General features: G+C 36.2%; 1 protein-coding gene across 2 annotated transcripts in view; it reads left to right on the forward strand.

Moving 5' to 3' along the window:
- Positions 1–389: 389 nt before the first annotated feature.
- Positions 390–16,115, forward strand: part of AKIRIN2 (akirin 2) — a 28,431-nt gene continuing 12,705 nt past the window's right edge. Inside the window, exon 1 of one of the 2 annotated variants that reach the window (XM_031964546.1) lies at positions 390–1,216. In XM_031964546.1, the coding sequence (XP_031820406.1) occupies positions 982–1,216 (235 nt within the window). In that variant the 5' untranslated portion in view covers positions 390–981. Of the gene's footprint in view, positions 1,217–1,272; positions 1,493–16,115 lie in introns of those variants that run through there. The other variant, XM_031964547.1, reaches the window with a different exon arrangement.

Here is a 16,115-nt window from a genome sequence, read left to right on the forward strand (position 1 = left end):
TGTTGAGACCCCGGGGCCAGCTGTGCCAGAACATTTCGTTATCTCCATAGAAAAACGGGGCTCCACATATTTCTTTATTCCACCAAGCATTTACCAAGCGCCAACTATCTCCACTTTTCAGTCACCACTCCCCTTCTAAACTGCCTTTCTTTTTCAACTCTTTTCCTTTCTTTCTCTTCCTCACTTTTTCAAAACCAACCGAGTGAAGAAGGGGATTTAAATTCCATTCCGGAAGTTGGGTTCTCGCGCACTGCACGGTGGGAATCGTAGTTCCGGATCCCCCTCCCCAACTGCCTTTTCCGCCCGTTTTCCCGAAGAAGACTACATTTCCCAGGACTCCTTTGAAGAACCCGCCTCCGTGCGCACGCGCTCTTCTGCCGCAGGATTTGAATCGGCGGCGTTGTTATTGACGCCATATTGGGGCCGGCGGCTGGTGGGGAGAAGTCTTATAGGGGGGCGGGGGGGAAAGGGAAGCGGTTAGACAAGCCTTTCCTTCAGCTGCCACTGCCGCCGCCGCCGACGTCGCTGCCGCCTCCTTCTAACCATCCCCTCGGCATTTGTCCTAGACCCACCGCACCCTATACCGGCCCTGCCCGGCGAAAGTCGCGTTCCGGCTTCAGATTTCGCAGCGCTCAAAGGGAAACGGATAGGCTGAGAGGAGGGTCCATTGAGCGAGGCGAAAAGACTCGAGCCGGGGCGGGGACCGGGGTCGGAGGCTCCCGGGAGAGCGGGAGCTGAGGCGAGAGGAAGGAAGGCAGGCAGGAAGGAAGGCCCCCAGCGCGAGCCACCCCCTCCCCCCCGACGCCGCCGGCTCTCGTCACCCGGGTCCCCCTCCCCGCAGGTCCGTGCCGCCACTGCTGCTCCCGCCGAGGCGGCGGCGGCGTAGTCCGCGTAGGCTGCCCCTTTCCGCCGCCCGCCCCTAGGGGGTCGCCGGCTCCCCTTTCCAGCTTTCCTGCGCCCGGCTCCCCCTCGGCCCCAGTCATGGCGTGCGGAGCCACTTTGAAAAGGACTCTGGATTTCGACCCGCTGTTGAGCCCGGCGTCCCCCAAGCGGCGGCGATGTGCGCCATTGTCGGCACCCGCCTCGGCCGCCGCCTCCCCGTCGTCCTCTGCAGCCGCCACCGCCGCCTCCTTCTCGGCCGCCGCCGCCTCACCGCAGAAATACCTCCGGATGGAGCCGTCCCCCTTCGGCGAGGTCTCTTCTCGCCTTACTACAGGTGGGTGCCGAGCCTCCGAGCTCGGGAGAGGGTGGGGGGAGGGAAAGACCCCTCCTTCCTCCTCCCGTCCTATGCGGCCAACATTGGGCGCCTGCCGTGTGCGGAGTCTGATTTCGGGACTGGGTATCGTCTGGCGAACTGCGCAGGCCCTCAGGGAGCTTCCATTCCACTTGGAGGCCGGCGGGGGGAGAGTGCGAGGAAGGACGGCTTTGGCTGGGGTGGGTGGGGGGATATCTCGCTCCTCTCGCAGCCATGTACAAAGTCCCATGCTTTCCGGTAGGATAAGGCCGTGGGATGGGGGCCGGAGGGAACTTGTTTTAATTAGGCGTCCCAGAGACGGGGACACAATAGAAATGGCCGTTTGGGCGGCGGGGGGTGGGGGGGAGGGAAGAGAGGAGCGGTGCGTGGGGGGTTGAGTGGAGAGAGAGGGGCTGTGGGAGGAGTGGGAAGGGGAGATCGGGTTTCTTAGGGTTGGGGACAGGAATTCGAGGGAAGGGAGTAGAGTAGAAACACTCTGCGGAAACGACTCCTCGAGGGTCGTCTTAGCCCCAACTTGGGAGCGAGAGGATCATTTGGAGCGCCCCCCCTCGGCCGATGCCTTTCAGACTAGCCCGAGCCCAGGAGGCAGCACCTCTTCTTTATCGTGCCTGGCCAATTTTCGTGGGGGGAAGAGGGGGCGGTGAAATCCGCGAGTAGTAGGTGACCCTAGGGAGCGAGACGGGTCTGGCGTCAATACCGCTGAAACGCCGATTCTGCTTGAGGCCAAGTCTACTTTACGTATGGCCGGTTCCGCAACAAAGACAATGCTCTTTGGGGGCACCGAAAAATAACCCAAACGTGTAGACTGAGTCACCCCGGAGAGATTATGGAGAATGTATTTGTGTGTAAAATAGTAGCTGTAGTTGGGTAATTAATTACTTGGACGAGGAAAAGCTTTATCTGGCCAAAAGGTGTTGGGGAATGCACCCGGAGTGTTAGGTAAGAAAGGAATCAACCCCAAGCGCCTCAGGGTATTTTCGTGTTTGGTTTCGAAACTCCTGAAAGTGACGGGGGGTGGGGGGGGGGTGGGGGTGGAATGGCTTTTGTATGTATGCCCCATTCCGATGCTCCCTTATGTGTTCTTTAAAAGCTGTTCCCTTGGCACGCACCATCTACGAATAGGCTTTTGTGGGACAGAGGTGTAAATCGACTTCCTTTGTATGTAGCTTGACTAGCAAAGATTTTGTATTGGCCTTTGGTAAAGCGTTTGCTACTTATGACTGGTTTGGTGATTGAGGAAGGGTCAAGGATCCTTTTTTATGGAATGGGTTAACTAAATGTCTAGTTATTGTCGATTTAGAAAGCCTTTGGGGATGCCTGGTGTTCTAAATTTGGTATCTTCCATTCTTAGTTGGCTGTCCTAATTATTTCACCTAATTTTAATTTTTCTAATTTTAAGATTGATTGCAGTTATTTTAAGGATAACCATAAATTCATAGAGGATCCAAAATTACTCTACTCCAATCCCTCATAATCTTTACTTTCCAGTATTTGAAATTATTTCATGCACAAGTAGTTTTTGGCTGCATTTTGCAGATTTTGTTTCAACAATGCTACCAAAATATTTCATCTGAATTGTGATTGCTTTCTTTGGAAAAAGTTATCCTGAATTTATGGCTAATAACTTTCATCAAAAAATCACCCAGATACTTTGGTATTTTATAGGAAGAAATGTGCTTGCAGTGTCGAGTGTTTTTTTAATGCTTTTTTAGTTTAACATTTTTAATGAATGTAAATTGAAAATTTACTGGAAGGATCTGTTACTATATAATTAATGCAAATACATTTGAAAAATTGTTGGCTAATTCAATAAATTCCATTGTCCAAGGGGGAAAATGTTTAAGTTCAGTATATAGTCATTTTTGTCTCTAAAGCCTAAATTTGTTAATGGTAAATAATATTAAACTTTTGGTTAATTGATCTGGATCTGTAAATCCTTTAGCACTTCAGAATTATTTTATAATGAGGGGAATGCTGATTTTAAACTTATCAAATGTTAGAATATGTCCACGAAATTGGATTAATTTAGTTAGATAGAAGCACCTTGCATTTTTCATATACTTGATATTTTTGAAATAGTTCTTGGTGACATCTAGTTGGGGAGTTTGGTCAATTTCCCTTATATTTAGAAATTTGAACTAAGTAAGACTATACTGCTTTTTTCCCCCTTGTTAGTGATTGGTTAACTAAGTTGACACTGCCAGGCATCTGAAAATACCTATCTTGAAATGAAATGGATTAAAATATTGTTATAATAGTTTTATAAATTATACTTAAGTTAATTTTACAAACATAATTAGCAAGATTCTGTATATTGAATAACTTATAATTTAGATTTGTGCACATTTAGCTATATTAGATGTGTACATTTGTGATACTGTCACAATGGGAGCATCTTTGAAAAGCTTCCCACTTTCGAGTTTAATGACAAAGAAACAAAGTATTTGGTGCCTAGTTTCTTTTTCTTTAGAATGTAGTTCTTAGACTAAGAAATACTTGCTTTCCTTAAAAGTCAAACATTAGGTTGAGAAGTCAGTCAATAAGCATTTATTTAAAATGCCTGCAATGTGATACTGTGCTAAGAGCAAAAAATAGCCTTACTCTCCAGGAGATTACAAACTAATGTGGGGAAGACAATGGTGAAAACAATCAAAAGGAGAGCAAAACATTAAAGGAACCTATAATAACTGGAGATTTGGCTTGGTGTTTGTTTGTTTTTCTCACCACTTTGACATTGGAAGGGAGTAGAATATATTTTAGAGTTGCCATCTTGTAACAACTTGAATAATTAAATTTTAGTTCTAAGAACTAAGTTCCCTTAGTAGTTTTCAGTTTTATTATGGGAACATAGTATGCTATTGTGTTACTCTTGTGTTTTATATAAATACAAAATTAGAGAATACTAGAGTAATTAGTTGTATAATTTAACAGAATCTTGAGACAAAAAGGACTTAAATAGTCATATGTTAAAGCTTGTCCATCTGGAAATATCTCGGGAAGTAATTCATTCTAGTCTTAGTAACTTGTTCTATTGCTCAGAGTTGCCAGTAGCTTCATATTCTTTCAAAAAACCTAACTTTATATAACTTTTAAGGTTTGCAAAGCACTTTGCATATTTTCATTTGATCTTCCCAGATGAAACTGAGAAGGACTTAGTGACAGGCAAGGTCATGTAGTATCTTGCAACACGTTTAGAATAAAAAATACCATGTGTTAATTAACGGGGACAGCTAGGTGCCATAGTGGCACCGTATAGAGGCTAGAGTCAGGAAGATTCATCTTTCTGAGTTCAAATATGACCTCAGACACTTATTAGCTGTATGAACCTGGGCAAGTCACTTCACCCTGTTGGCTTTAAAATGAGTTGGAGGAGCAAATTACAAACCACTCCAATATCTTTGCCACGAAAACCTTAAATAGGGTCACAGATACCATCAAAGAAGCAACAATAAATAGAAAAAGTGAGATAAGTAATTAAATGTACATCACTATAGGTGCCAGTATATTTTGTTATCACGTTAAAATGTTTATTTTCCTAATAATTGTACTAGTCCCATAAAATCATTAAGGAGTTATGGAACTTTGGAGCTAGAAGCTTTTAGATTTTTTTCAGTTCACCCCCCTCATTTTACAGATAAGGAAACTGAGGATCCATAGTTATTGGCAAAACCAGGACCAGATTTCAGGATTGGGTGGAAGAGAAGAGACTACTACTGGACTCTAAAGAACTGAATTTGAGTCCAATTCTTGCCCTCCTCCTCCTCCTCCTACTACTACTCTGTGATCCTGGGCAAAAAAATTAATCATCTCAATTTCTTTATCTGTGAAAGAAAAGGCTTGGATTAGCCTCTAGATCTCCAAGGTTCCTTCTAGCTTTTGTAGTGTTATGAATCTGGTTATAGATATAACATTCTTAATGCTTTAACATTTAACCTTCATGTGTAGGAACATTGTTTAGATAATGGAAGAGATACAAAGATTGGGTAAAAATTCATACCTCTGGTACTCAAGACTGTGAGTGAATATGAGAGATAATTGTAATATACAATATTACATAAAAGTATTTGTTGCAAAACAGTGTCATATGAGGTCCAGTGAAGAAAGTCTTGCTATTTATAATTCTTAGAGACATTATTGTTACTATTGTTTCACTTTTAAGTATTAGATATTTTAGGAGTGCATCAAATGCATTAGTTGATCTTAAAATTTTTTATAAAACATCAGTTGGAAATTTGCCTCTAATTGGACATTACAGCTTCTAGATAGCGATGAGCTATCCTATATAGATTGTTTATCAGACTTGTTTTCAAATTGAAACACCAGCTGGCTTAAATTAAATATAAATGGTTCTAGGTAAGGAAATGAGATATGTTGGAGGAAGATGGAATCCCACATCAGATGTAATTTATATTGAACATTTTAATTTGTGATTAAGTGATAGCTGTAATTTCACTTCTAATTTCCTAATGTATTTGGCAACTAAACTGTATGTTTAATAATCTCTTCGTGCTTTGGACTTTGGATGTGCTATCTTTAAATTGCTGATTGAAATGTGCTTGTGAAACTTTATGCTTGGTGTTAAATAGTAGGGGGGGAAATCCCTCTATGATTAAATGACTAGGGTCTCTAATCTCTTAGTGTGGATTTAAAGTGTTAGAAATATAAATACCTGTGCCACTTGCCATGTGTACATTGCTCTTGTGGTTTTTTTTATAAAGTCTCCTTTATCTTCAACTTAAAAATGCAGAAGTGAAGGAAAGGGTCTATTAGTTGATGTGGTATTAGAATTTGAAATGTTGGGGGCGGTGTTAACTATTAATCCTGTGTGTGAGTGTGTGTGTGTGTGTGTGTGTGTGTGTGTGTGTGTGTGAGAGAGAGAGAGAGAAAGAAACAGACAGACAGACAGTAAGTTTCTTTGCAGTTGATTTAGCAAATGTATAATTTGAGGGGTAGTATCTTAGGTGTATATTTAGAATGGAAGGACTAAGGGCTTCTAGTTCAAACCCTTCATTTTATAGAGTAGTTATAGATCCACATAGGAAATAGATGATACCCTCTGCTGCACAAGAGCTTGGGTTCAAAATTTTGCCCCTTAGATTGAATGATCTTTCTAGTCTTAAAATTCCTCGCCAGTAAGATGAGGAATTCCAGGTGTATGATAGCATCTAAGGTTGCTTTTGACTGTGTATGATTTCAATTTCAATGTTCTTTTTACTAGATTATGCTTTTCTATAAGATATGAAGATAAGTTTACATTTGTGATTTCAGTCTTCAGTTTTGTGTGTTGTGGCACTTTTTGGAAAATAAAAGAAAATTTAGAGTACATTTTTGTATTTATTAATATTCTAAGCAGATTCATTGAACACCCATTTGTTTCAGGTTTTAAAATAATGAAAGCTCTGACTTGAGAAATCACTTGCAGAGCACTTGTATTTTTAGGGGAAGCAGAAAAGCAGCCCTGAAAAAAGTCAGGTGCTGGACTACCAAAGAGGAAGTATAGTACAATAGAAAGAACATTGCTTTTAGAATCATTAGCCCTGGGTTCATCTCCACAGTCACTTAATTTTGTCACCTTGGGTAAGTCAGTTTAAGTTTTGTTTCTTCAGAGCTTTTTATTGTTATGTTGTTTTTACATTAATCTCCAAATATATCCTTTCTTTCCCTATTAAAAAACAAAAATGAATAAAAACAATACAATCAATGGGCAAGATAGCAGATCAAGCAAAATTAACACTTCTGCTAAATCTGACATTTGCGGTAGAAAAACTGTAGTTTACTATCTTTGCCATAAAGGAAGGGGAAATGTGTTTTTTTCACCTTTTCTTTTTAAGAGCAGGGGCTAAGGTTAGCCATATAATAAGCGTTTTGTTAAGAAAACTAATTAAGGGGTATGTTTACATGTAATATGACATAATTATTGTATCTGACTTGTAACCTGAGATTTATTTTCCAGTTTTGCCAATTGGCCTTCAAGGTAATTGTAATTGTAAACTACTTTTAAACTATGGCATAGAACAGAGGCCTTAACACTTAGTTCCAAATTGGGAAATAATTAACAAAGTAGATATAGAACTGGATATACATAATGTTAATAATGAGATTTTTTTATGGCAAACTCTGACACCACACAGACATATATTTGTGTCATATATGATTTAGTGATCCCAGTTTCTATTTGAGTTTGATGTCACTGGTAAAGACAACCCTTTCCTCATCTTCATTATATAACATGCATATAGTATTTAATTGTAATTGGTTGCAAGAACAGATCTATCTTTTTAAAGTGCTTGGAAAAGTGTACTTTAAAAATATTAAAGCCATTTAGGAAGATGATGATGATAAAAGGTGTAACTGGAAACCAAATTGATGTTTGCTCCATATAGCTTCAAATTTCAGAAGCTTGTCATATCAATCAAATGGAAGCTTATGGACAGCAAGCAAACTATAGATTTGTATACTCAGTGCTTAGCTGAGAATACACACACACACACACACACACACACACACACACACACACACACTATAGGAAGTAAGTGCTTGATTAATATTTGTAGAGTTTAAGTCAAACATTTCCTTAACAGAAACTATAAAAAGAAATATATCTTTTGAAGTTTTTTTTTTTTTTTAAAGAATTAATATCATGTGAAAATTAGGTCTTCTGTTTTCTGAAATTGCTAAAATAATTGAAGGATTCCAAAAGTAGAAAGGATGTCGGTCAGTGGTTTTCATCCATAATAAGTGCTAGTCTCAACATTCAGCTTTTGGTGGAACTATTTTACAACTTTCAAATGGTAGAAAACTAAGACATGTTTATGTTCTTTTATTTTGGAAAAAAAAGAGACAAGAAGACTTAAAAATATCATTTATCTGATCCTAAGACTTTTATTTCTTAGTTTGGGATCTTGTGTACCAGATGGTAACTGGATATGCCTAGAGCCCTTGGAGAGAGTGTATTTATATAGTTAGTATGTATGCATGTACATATGATATATATTACAGATGTAAAATTGTAAAGCTGAGTAGGGAATTTAACTGTTTTATCAGTCTTAATCCCCTCCCCACCCCCTTTTTAATGAAGAAACAATAATTCCTAAATGATGTTCTGCCCTCTCCTCTTCCCTCTGCCCACATCAGGTTATCATAGTTTTAAAATAGGGATGCTCTTAAAGGCGATTTTTTTTCTCTTGCATCTCTGAACTCTCCCAAGATATCTTGGTTTACTGGCTAGATTTCTTAAACCAAAACCAATCTGATTCTAATTGGCCATCAATAAATCCTAGGCCAGGCCCTATTTGGTCATTGTTTGGGTCCTAATTGACTCATTTTGATTGTAAATAAAATAGCAGTCATTTCTTCTTTGGCCAGAGACCCTGAGGGTCTTCCCTTCCCTGTTTTATTTATTTATTTTTATTTGGGGGGAGTGGGGGTTAGTGAAAGAGAAGATTCTTTATCTCTATTGATATTTATCCTTAATTATTGAATGGGTGCAGTCTCAGTCAAACCTAGCTGTCTTGAAGACCAGTTCATCCAGTGCTATCTCTAGTCATCCCGATTTCTATCTGGCCACTGAAATCTTAATTCACTTGCTGATTTTTCATGGTGGCATTTGAGAGCAAAGGACAAACAACAATCTAAGTCTATCTCTGTCTCTCTGTTGCCATGTCTGCCTCTGTCTTTGTGTCTTGTCTCCATCTTTCTCTTCCTTACACCTTGCTCTTGGCTGAAAAACTACTCATGGTTAAACAGTAATAATAATGATAATTTTTAAAAACAACGGGGATCCCGCAGTATCTGCATATATGTTGGTTTAAGGTAAGACTAGCATGTGAATGAAGAGTGCCTTTGCTTTAATTATTATAATCTTCATTTTTATATTAATCTTCCTGTAGACTTTTATTAATTCTCATTACAGAAAGGCAATTCTTGAAATATTTTCATTTGGGTGTTCATGTTTTTAAAGGACATTGGACAAAGATTGGGTTTGGTTCCAAAGGGCTAGTGATGAAACGCATTTTCCCCAGAGATGGTAGTATGGATACAAAATGTTTGCACAGGTGTTGAGTGATATGGTTATTGTGGTTGTTTTTGCTTTACTTTTTTTCTTTGTAACAAGAAAGGAGGATGGGGGGGGAGGGTTGAGTTATTGGGGAAAGATTGATATAAAAATCAAAACCTTAAAAGAATGGGTAGGTAACTTTTACCAAGGTTTTTATTCTTAGAATTAAACCCTAGTGAAATTAAGTTATGCAATTGGTATGTGAGATTTAATATCAATTTGGAAATTTGTTAATGTGTTGTTTAATTTGAATAACACTTAAAATTACTCTAATTCTACAAAATTATTGTTAATTTGTTTGAAACCAAGTGAGATTTTGATCCAGGTTTTTGAATAAATTGTTCTTGAATGTTTTCCTAACTTTGACAAATTGAATTGCCAGTTTAATATTCTAGTGGATATTTGTCTATCTCATTATTATATATTTTTGGCACTTCTATTAACAGTTCTTAAGAATGAATATTAGGATAGGTATGTTGGATGAATTTTTTTTTCCCCTGAGGCAATTGGGGTTAAGTGACTGGCCCAGGGTCACATAGCTAGGAAGTGTTAAATGTCTGAGATAACATTTCCTCCTGACTTCAGGGCTGGTGCACTATCCACTGCGCTACCTAGCTGCCCCTTGAATAATTCTTGAAAAAAGAAAACTGGTTCCTAAAATGGTCATGATATTGGGGCTTATTGACCATTTAGATTTGGAGAACCTATTTTAGGTAATCCTTAGTTTTAAGATTTTAATCTCAAAAAAAAAAAACAACTTAACACCTTAGCCTTTTTATTGTATCCTAAATCTTATTACTATTTCCATAATAACACTTCCTCTTCTCTCCATTCACAGTTAAACCACTCTAGTTCAGGGCTCTTGTCACCCTTGCCTGGACAACGATTCTAATTCATCTTCCTGCCTCAAATCTCCCATTTTCAATCCATGTTCAACCAAATCACTTCCCTCTTTGTTGTTGAATTGTTTCAGCCCTGTTCAAGTCTTTTTGAACTCATTTGGAATGGAATTATTTAAGCCAGTCTCTCTCCCAATTCACAACATTTAAAAAGGAAGGAAAAGCAACACCAATAAAGCTACATTAGAGATCAGACATAATATATAGTCTGCAACCATGTGAAAAATAGTTTCTGCCATTTTGTTATTACACACCACCTGGTTTTTTAAATCTCCTCTGAGATTTAGCCCTCAACAGAGAAGCTGCTTTGCTCTATGAGCTCAAAAGAAAAGCAAGATATCACAAAGTTAGAGAGTATACCCCAAATGTTCATAGGGACTATGTGTCTGACCTGTGGCAGAACATTCCAAACTCATTGGTTTGATCAATCGGACACACTAACTTAATTCTAATATAGTGCTGTCATTTTACTCCTCTTTGAAAAAGGACAACCAACCAAAGTCATAACACTTATAAGAAGCCTTTTCCCATTATGCATTCTCTTATATTTCCAATTTTTCCTATACATATGTAATATTTGTACATAGTTTCTTTCCTATTGTCATCCCAAACGGTCTGCTTTTTGGAGATCAAGAATTACTTAGCATAGTGTCTACTAAATGCTTGAGTTGATATGACTACATACTCCTTTCTATGTTTATAGTCTTTTTTTTTTTTTTTTTTTTTTTTTTTTTTAATCTGCCAATTTAGCTTTTCTTCCTGCCTGAATTCTCCCTTGTGACAAAAACAATTAAGCAACAATGTACTGGTACCTTGTCTGACTAAAATATTCTGATTAGTTTCTGCTTTTCTGCCATTAGAAGAGTATGCTTCCGTAACAAGGGGAATTTTTTTTTTAGTTTATTATTCATCCACTTCATCTTTTTATTGACAATATTATTATGTGTATTGGTTTCTTTTGGCTATACTTATTTGCATTCTACATCAGTCTTGGCAATTACAATATTTTTTTTCATCAATTATTTCTTGTTGTGCAGTAATTTTTATGTGCTCCAAATAGGTTTTTTAAAAGTCATTTCTCAATCTTTAATGGATCTACTTTTCTTTGCTATCACAAAGAATATTTTGATTTATAGTGGACAATTGTTTCTGTTGACTTTTCTTTAAAAATCTTTCTAATAACAAATTGGGGTAATTAAGGAGAGAAGGGAGAGAAAATTGGGTTTTATAATTTATTTTTAGTCCTTCATTTTTTGTGTTTTAAAAAAATTTGTTATAACTAATTTGTTTTATTCCAATTACATGTACAGAAAGTTCTTCCAACATTCATCTTTGTAAAATTTTCAATTAAAATTTTTCTCCTTCCCTCCCCAACACAAGAAGCAATTTGATATAGATCATACATATACAGTCATGTTCAACATTTTTCCACATTGGTCATGTTGTGAAAAAAGATTCAGAACAAAAAGGGAAAAGAAAAAAAAAACATGAGAGAGAAAAAGTGAAAGTAGTATTTGATCCATATTCAGACTCCATAGTTCTTTCTGTGGATGTGGACAACATTTTCATTCACAAATAAATCCCTTGGAGTTGTTTTGAATCATTGCATTGCTCAGAGAAGCTAAATCTGTCATAGTTGGTCATTGAATGAGATTGGTGTTACTGTGTACAGTGTTCTAATTCTCCTCACATGTGAGGAAAGACATGTGAGTCTTTCCAGGTTTTCCTAAAATCTGCCAGCTTATCAGTTCTTGTGGAACAACAGTATTGCATTAAGTTCATGTACCATAACTTGTTTAATCATTCCCCATTTGATGGGCATCTCTTCAATTTTCAATGCTTTGCCAAAACAAAAAAAGCTGCTATAAATATTTTTGTAAATCTAGTCCTTTTTATGATCTCCTTGGGATACAGACCTCATAGTGGTATTGCTGGATTAAAGAACATGCACAGTTTTATAGCTCTTTGGACATAGATCCAAATGGCTTTCACAAATCACAACTTTACCAATGGTATACTCAGTATTCAAATTTTCCCATATACTGAGGAGCTTGATTTTAAAGGAGTCAGTATGACAGTCATTCTTTTTGGGAGGGAATATGAGGCAACTGAAGGTAAGTAATTTATCAGTTAGTGGTAAGTAAGTGTCTGAGGCCTCAATTCCTCCTCCTCATTCCAGGACTAGTGCTCTATCTACTGCATCATCTAGTTATCTTGGACAATCATTCTTCAGTAAAGTCTCATTATACAAAAGATACTGATAATTGAGGAAAATCTTTATGTCCTTTAACCCTTAAAAGCTTCATCAGAATTAACTTCCATGTCATCCTGCCATCTAGGAGGGGGTGGGGGAAGAAGGGGAGAAATTGGAACAAAAGGTTTGGCAATTGCCAATGCTGTAAAATTACCCATGCAATTTAACTTCCACGTAAAGGTTGCTTTTATTAAAAAAAAAATTATTAAAAATAACAAAATGTCATAAGGATTTAATAATTAATTGCTGGTTGAATATACTAATATCTTACTAGAAACTGTTGCCACATTCCTCTACTAAATACTAAATGTAATAACTTCTGAATAGCAGAATACAAATCATATTGTTTTTATATTGTGTTGTTTCACAGTAGCTGCCAAGGTGGGTGAAAGAATGGGAGTTGGAAAAAGCAACTGGCCTTTCATGAGAGGGTAATGATTGACCTAGTTTACAACAATTTGACATACTTAACTACTGTCTCATGCATTTCATTTCTTAGAAGAGTTCTTTAAAATATTGAAACAATTCTGATGCAAAAGTTTTTTTTTTTGTGTGTGGTTTTTTGTTTTTTAAGAATTGTAAATTCAGAGGGGAAAATGGTCTTCATATACAGAAAAATATTGCTAGTGTAGCCACACACATAATTTTCTCAGTGATTTATTCAAGGGATTTTTCTCTAATCTTCATCCTATTTGGTGTGTTTTTCCCCCATGAGCATGTATGGATTAAAAAGAAATATTTCATGTCTCTAATTTCTGAAATACAAGAATATAAATGTTACTTATTAGATTCTACAATAAGGTTGAACTTGAAATAAAATTCATTTCAGAATTGTGTTTAATTTAGGTTGTTGCTTTTTAGTTGCAATTTTTAGTTTTCAGGATATCAGATATTAATCTTATAATTAGAACTTTAGTTATTGGTAATTGACAGCATATAAATTTACAAATTTCGCACTTTTAAACGATTATGAATTGAAAGTTTTAAAAGCATAATATTTAGTACCTTCTACAGATTTGCTTTACAATCCTCATATCATTGGTCAAGAAATCAGAGGTATAAAATAACAATAAATAATAGTGCATAATACTAATATTTATATAGTCCTGTGTACCAGACACTGTACTAAGTAAACATTTTACAGATACCAGTTGATCCTTACAACAATCCTAAAAAATGATTTTAAAATGTGATCTGTGTGAGTGATGTAGACTATTTTTATTGGACCAATTTATATTGGACTTAAGAATTTTTTTAAACTCTTTTCAGCCCTGAAAAGAAAAATAGTGGTGGTGTTATCTCACTCATGTTTGGAACTTGATTAAGTAATTTGTTCAGAAAGTAGTAAAAGGCAGGGAGTTGCTCTGTTTTCTGAATCAGGATTATTGTATTCCAAGTTTGAGAGTTTTATCTGTAGCAAATATATATCTGAAACGTTCTCCCTGTATTGATATCAAATATAAATTTATGTACTTTGATGCTTTTAGATATTTGGGATCATAGGATTTAAGAGTTGTAATTCATTTAGGACTGTTATATAGGGCTTTACTTAGTTCTTAGAAAACTAGTTTTTTAAAACAAAATAGAACTTGTCAAATAAGTTGTTAACTATCTTTTTTTTTTTTTTTTCCATGGGAAACCTTAGCAGCCTCATTTTTCCTTTAGGAGTGAAGTGTAATAGGTCTGTATGATTTTTATATAGGCAAAACTGGATGGGGGACCAAAGTAATCTTCATTTTAATACTTAAAACTAGGGCATAAAGTAAGTGACTCTCATTTAATAGATTTTATATCTTTTTCTTTGGGGGATTAGCATATATTTTTCCATTCCTAGAAAGAGGTTTGTGAAACCTGTACTGGTAGAGGGAGTTTTATCATCTCAACACTTTTTGTGCCAAAAAAAGTGACCTGCTCAGTCTTTATTTAATTTATTTATTTAACCAAGGGGTTGAAGTGAAGGATGAAATGGGTAGTTTATTTGGGAAAAAAAAAATTTATGGAAGAATGAATGCATCATCTTCTGTAAGGATTAACCAGAAGACTTTTTAAAGTAATAAAGAAGTTGCAAAGGAATGATCTTAACAAAATTTAAGTGAATAAAATAGACTAGAAATAATGATAATAAACCCAAACACTGTGTTGAAGAATTTGGAAAAATATCTGCATAAAATATATTTGTCCTATGGAATATTATTTTGGGGATTGCGATCTCATCAATTCTAAAACTGAGTCTAAGATTGTCTTTTTTAGCCTATACCTATTCCCCTCCCCTTGTGTAGTGTAAAATTGTGATATGGTTAATACATTTGATTCTTTGGTAGAGAGGATAAATACTAACTTTAATTTTCATTCTTATTTTGAAACAATGTAATATTCTTTTGAAAAAGTTTATTTCCTTAATTTCACACACATACACTCAGTTGAGCACTTACTAAAAGAAAAAGCATTTAACAAAAGCCAACCAATCATTCCATAAGAGTCTCTACTTTATTAAGAAAATTAATGTAGTTCTATTCCAGGACTGACATTGTTCATTATAGTTAATAGATCTATTGCCACTTTTAACTCTTGGCATCACTTTATACCAGTCTGAATTCCTTTTCTTAACATTCATATATGCCACAATTTCGAAGAAAAATTTCATTAAAAAATATTTCTTGGTTCAAAGAACTAAAGGTTAAAGTGAGGAGACTTTCACTTGTTAATTTTCTTTCCTTTTTTCTTTTTGTTATTGTCAATAACAAAAAGAGAGTTCCTATGGTTATAAATGACCTATCCTTTGACAGTGTCATTCTTGATATATGCCTAATAGCGTCAGAGTAGGAATAATTCATTGTCCGTTTTGTTCAGTTGTTTTCTTCCTCGGGCTTCTCTCTACTTTTGCTGGGTATGAGGTTAGCTAGGCCTTAATGTACATTTCTCGTATTTGTGATTTCAAGCATTTTTTAATAAAGTTGGCAATTTTCCCTAAAATCCCTAATTTTTCCTAAAATCTGTTATAAACTAAATGATCTTGAAAAAGTGACTTGGGTAAGGTGGATAATATTTTGTTACACATATTTAGTTAGGCAATAGTAATTTCTTTTAAAAATTAAACCTGGCAAAGGAAAGATTTATGCTAGAATGTATGATTTAACATTAGCTGTTAATATAAATATTATTTATAAAATCAAATGATAACAGTAGTAATAGAAAAGGTCTTCAATCAGTAAGGCAAGAAAAAGAATTTAAAGGAACAAAGACTGAAAAGGCAGTGTTTTTTGTTTTTTGGGGTGTTTTTTTGCACACAAATGTGATTAGTTTCCTTGGAAAACCCTATAGAATCAACAAAAACCATTCTAGATAGAATATGAAATTTACAGAAACCATTAATGTTTTGTATATTATAGATTCAGGAGGAAAAGAAATTCCATTTAAAATCTTTTTTTTTTTTTTTTTTTAAGAATTAACTTCTTTAGAATGCAAGTGAAGGTAAGTGAAATAGAAAAAACTATTTTTAAAATATTATTTTATTGTTCCAAATTTTTCTTCTTCCATCACCTCTCTCCTTCCCAAGACAGCAGGCAATCTAATATAGGTTAAAAACGTGCAGTTCTCTTAAACATATTTATGTTAAGTTGTATTAAGAAAAATCGGACTAAAAGGGGAAAG

Source organism: Sarcophilus harrisii, chromosome 4, assembly GCF_902635505.1.
Source record: "Sarcophilus harrisii chromosome 4, mSarHar1.11, whole genome shotgun sequence".
Classification (NCBI taxonomy): domain Eukaryota; kingdom Metazoa; phylum Chordata; class Mammalia; order Dasyuromorphia; family Dasyuridae; genus Sarcophilus; species Sarcophilus harrisii.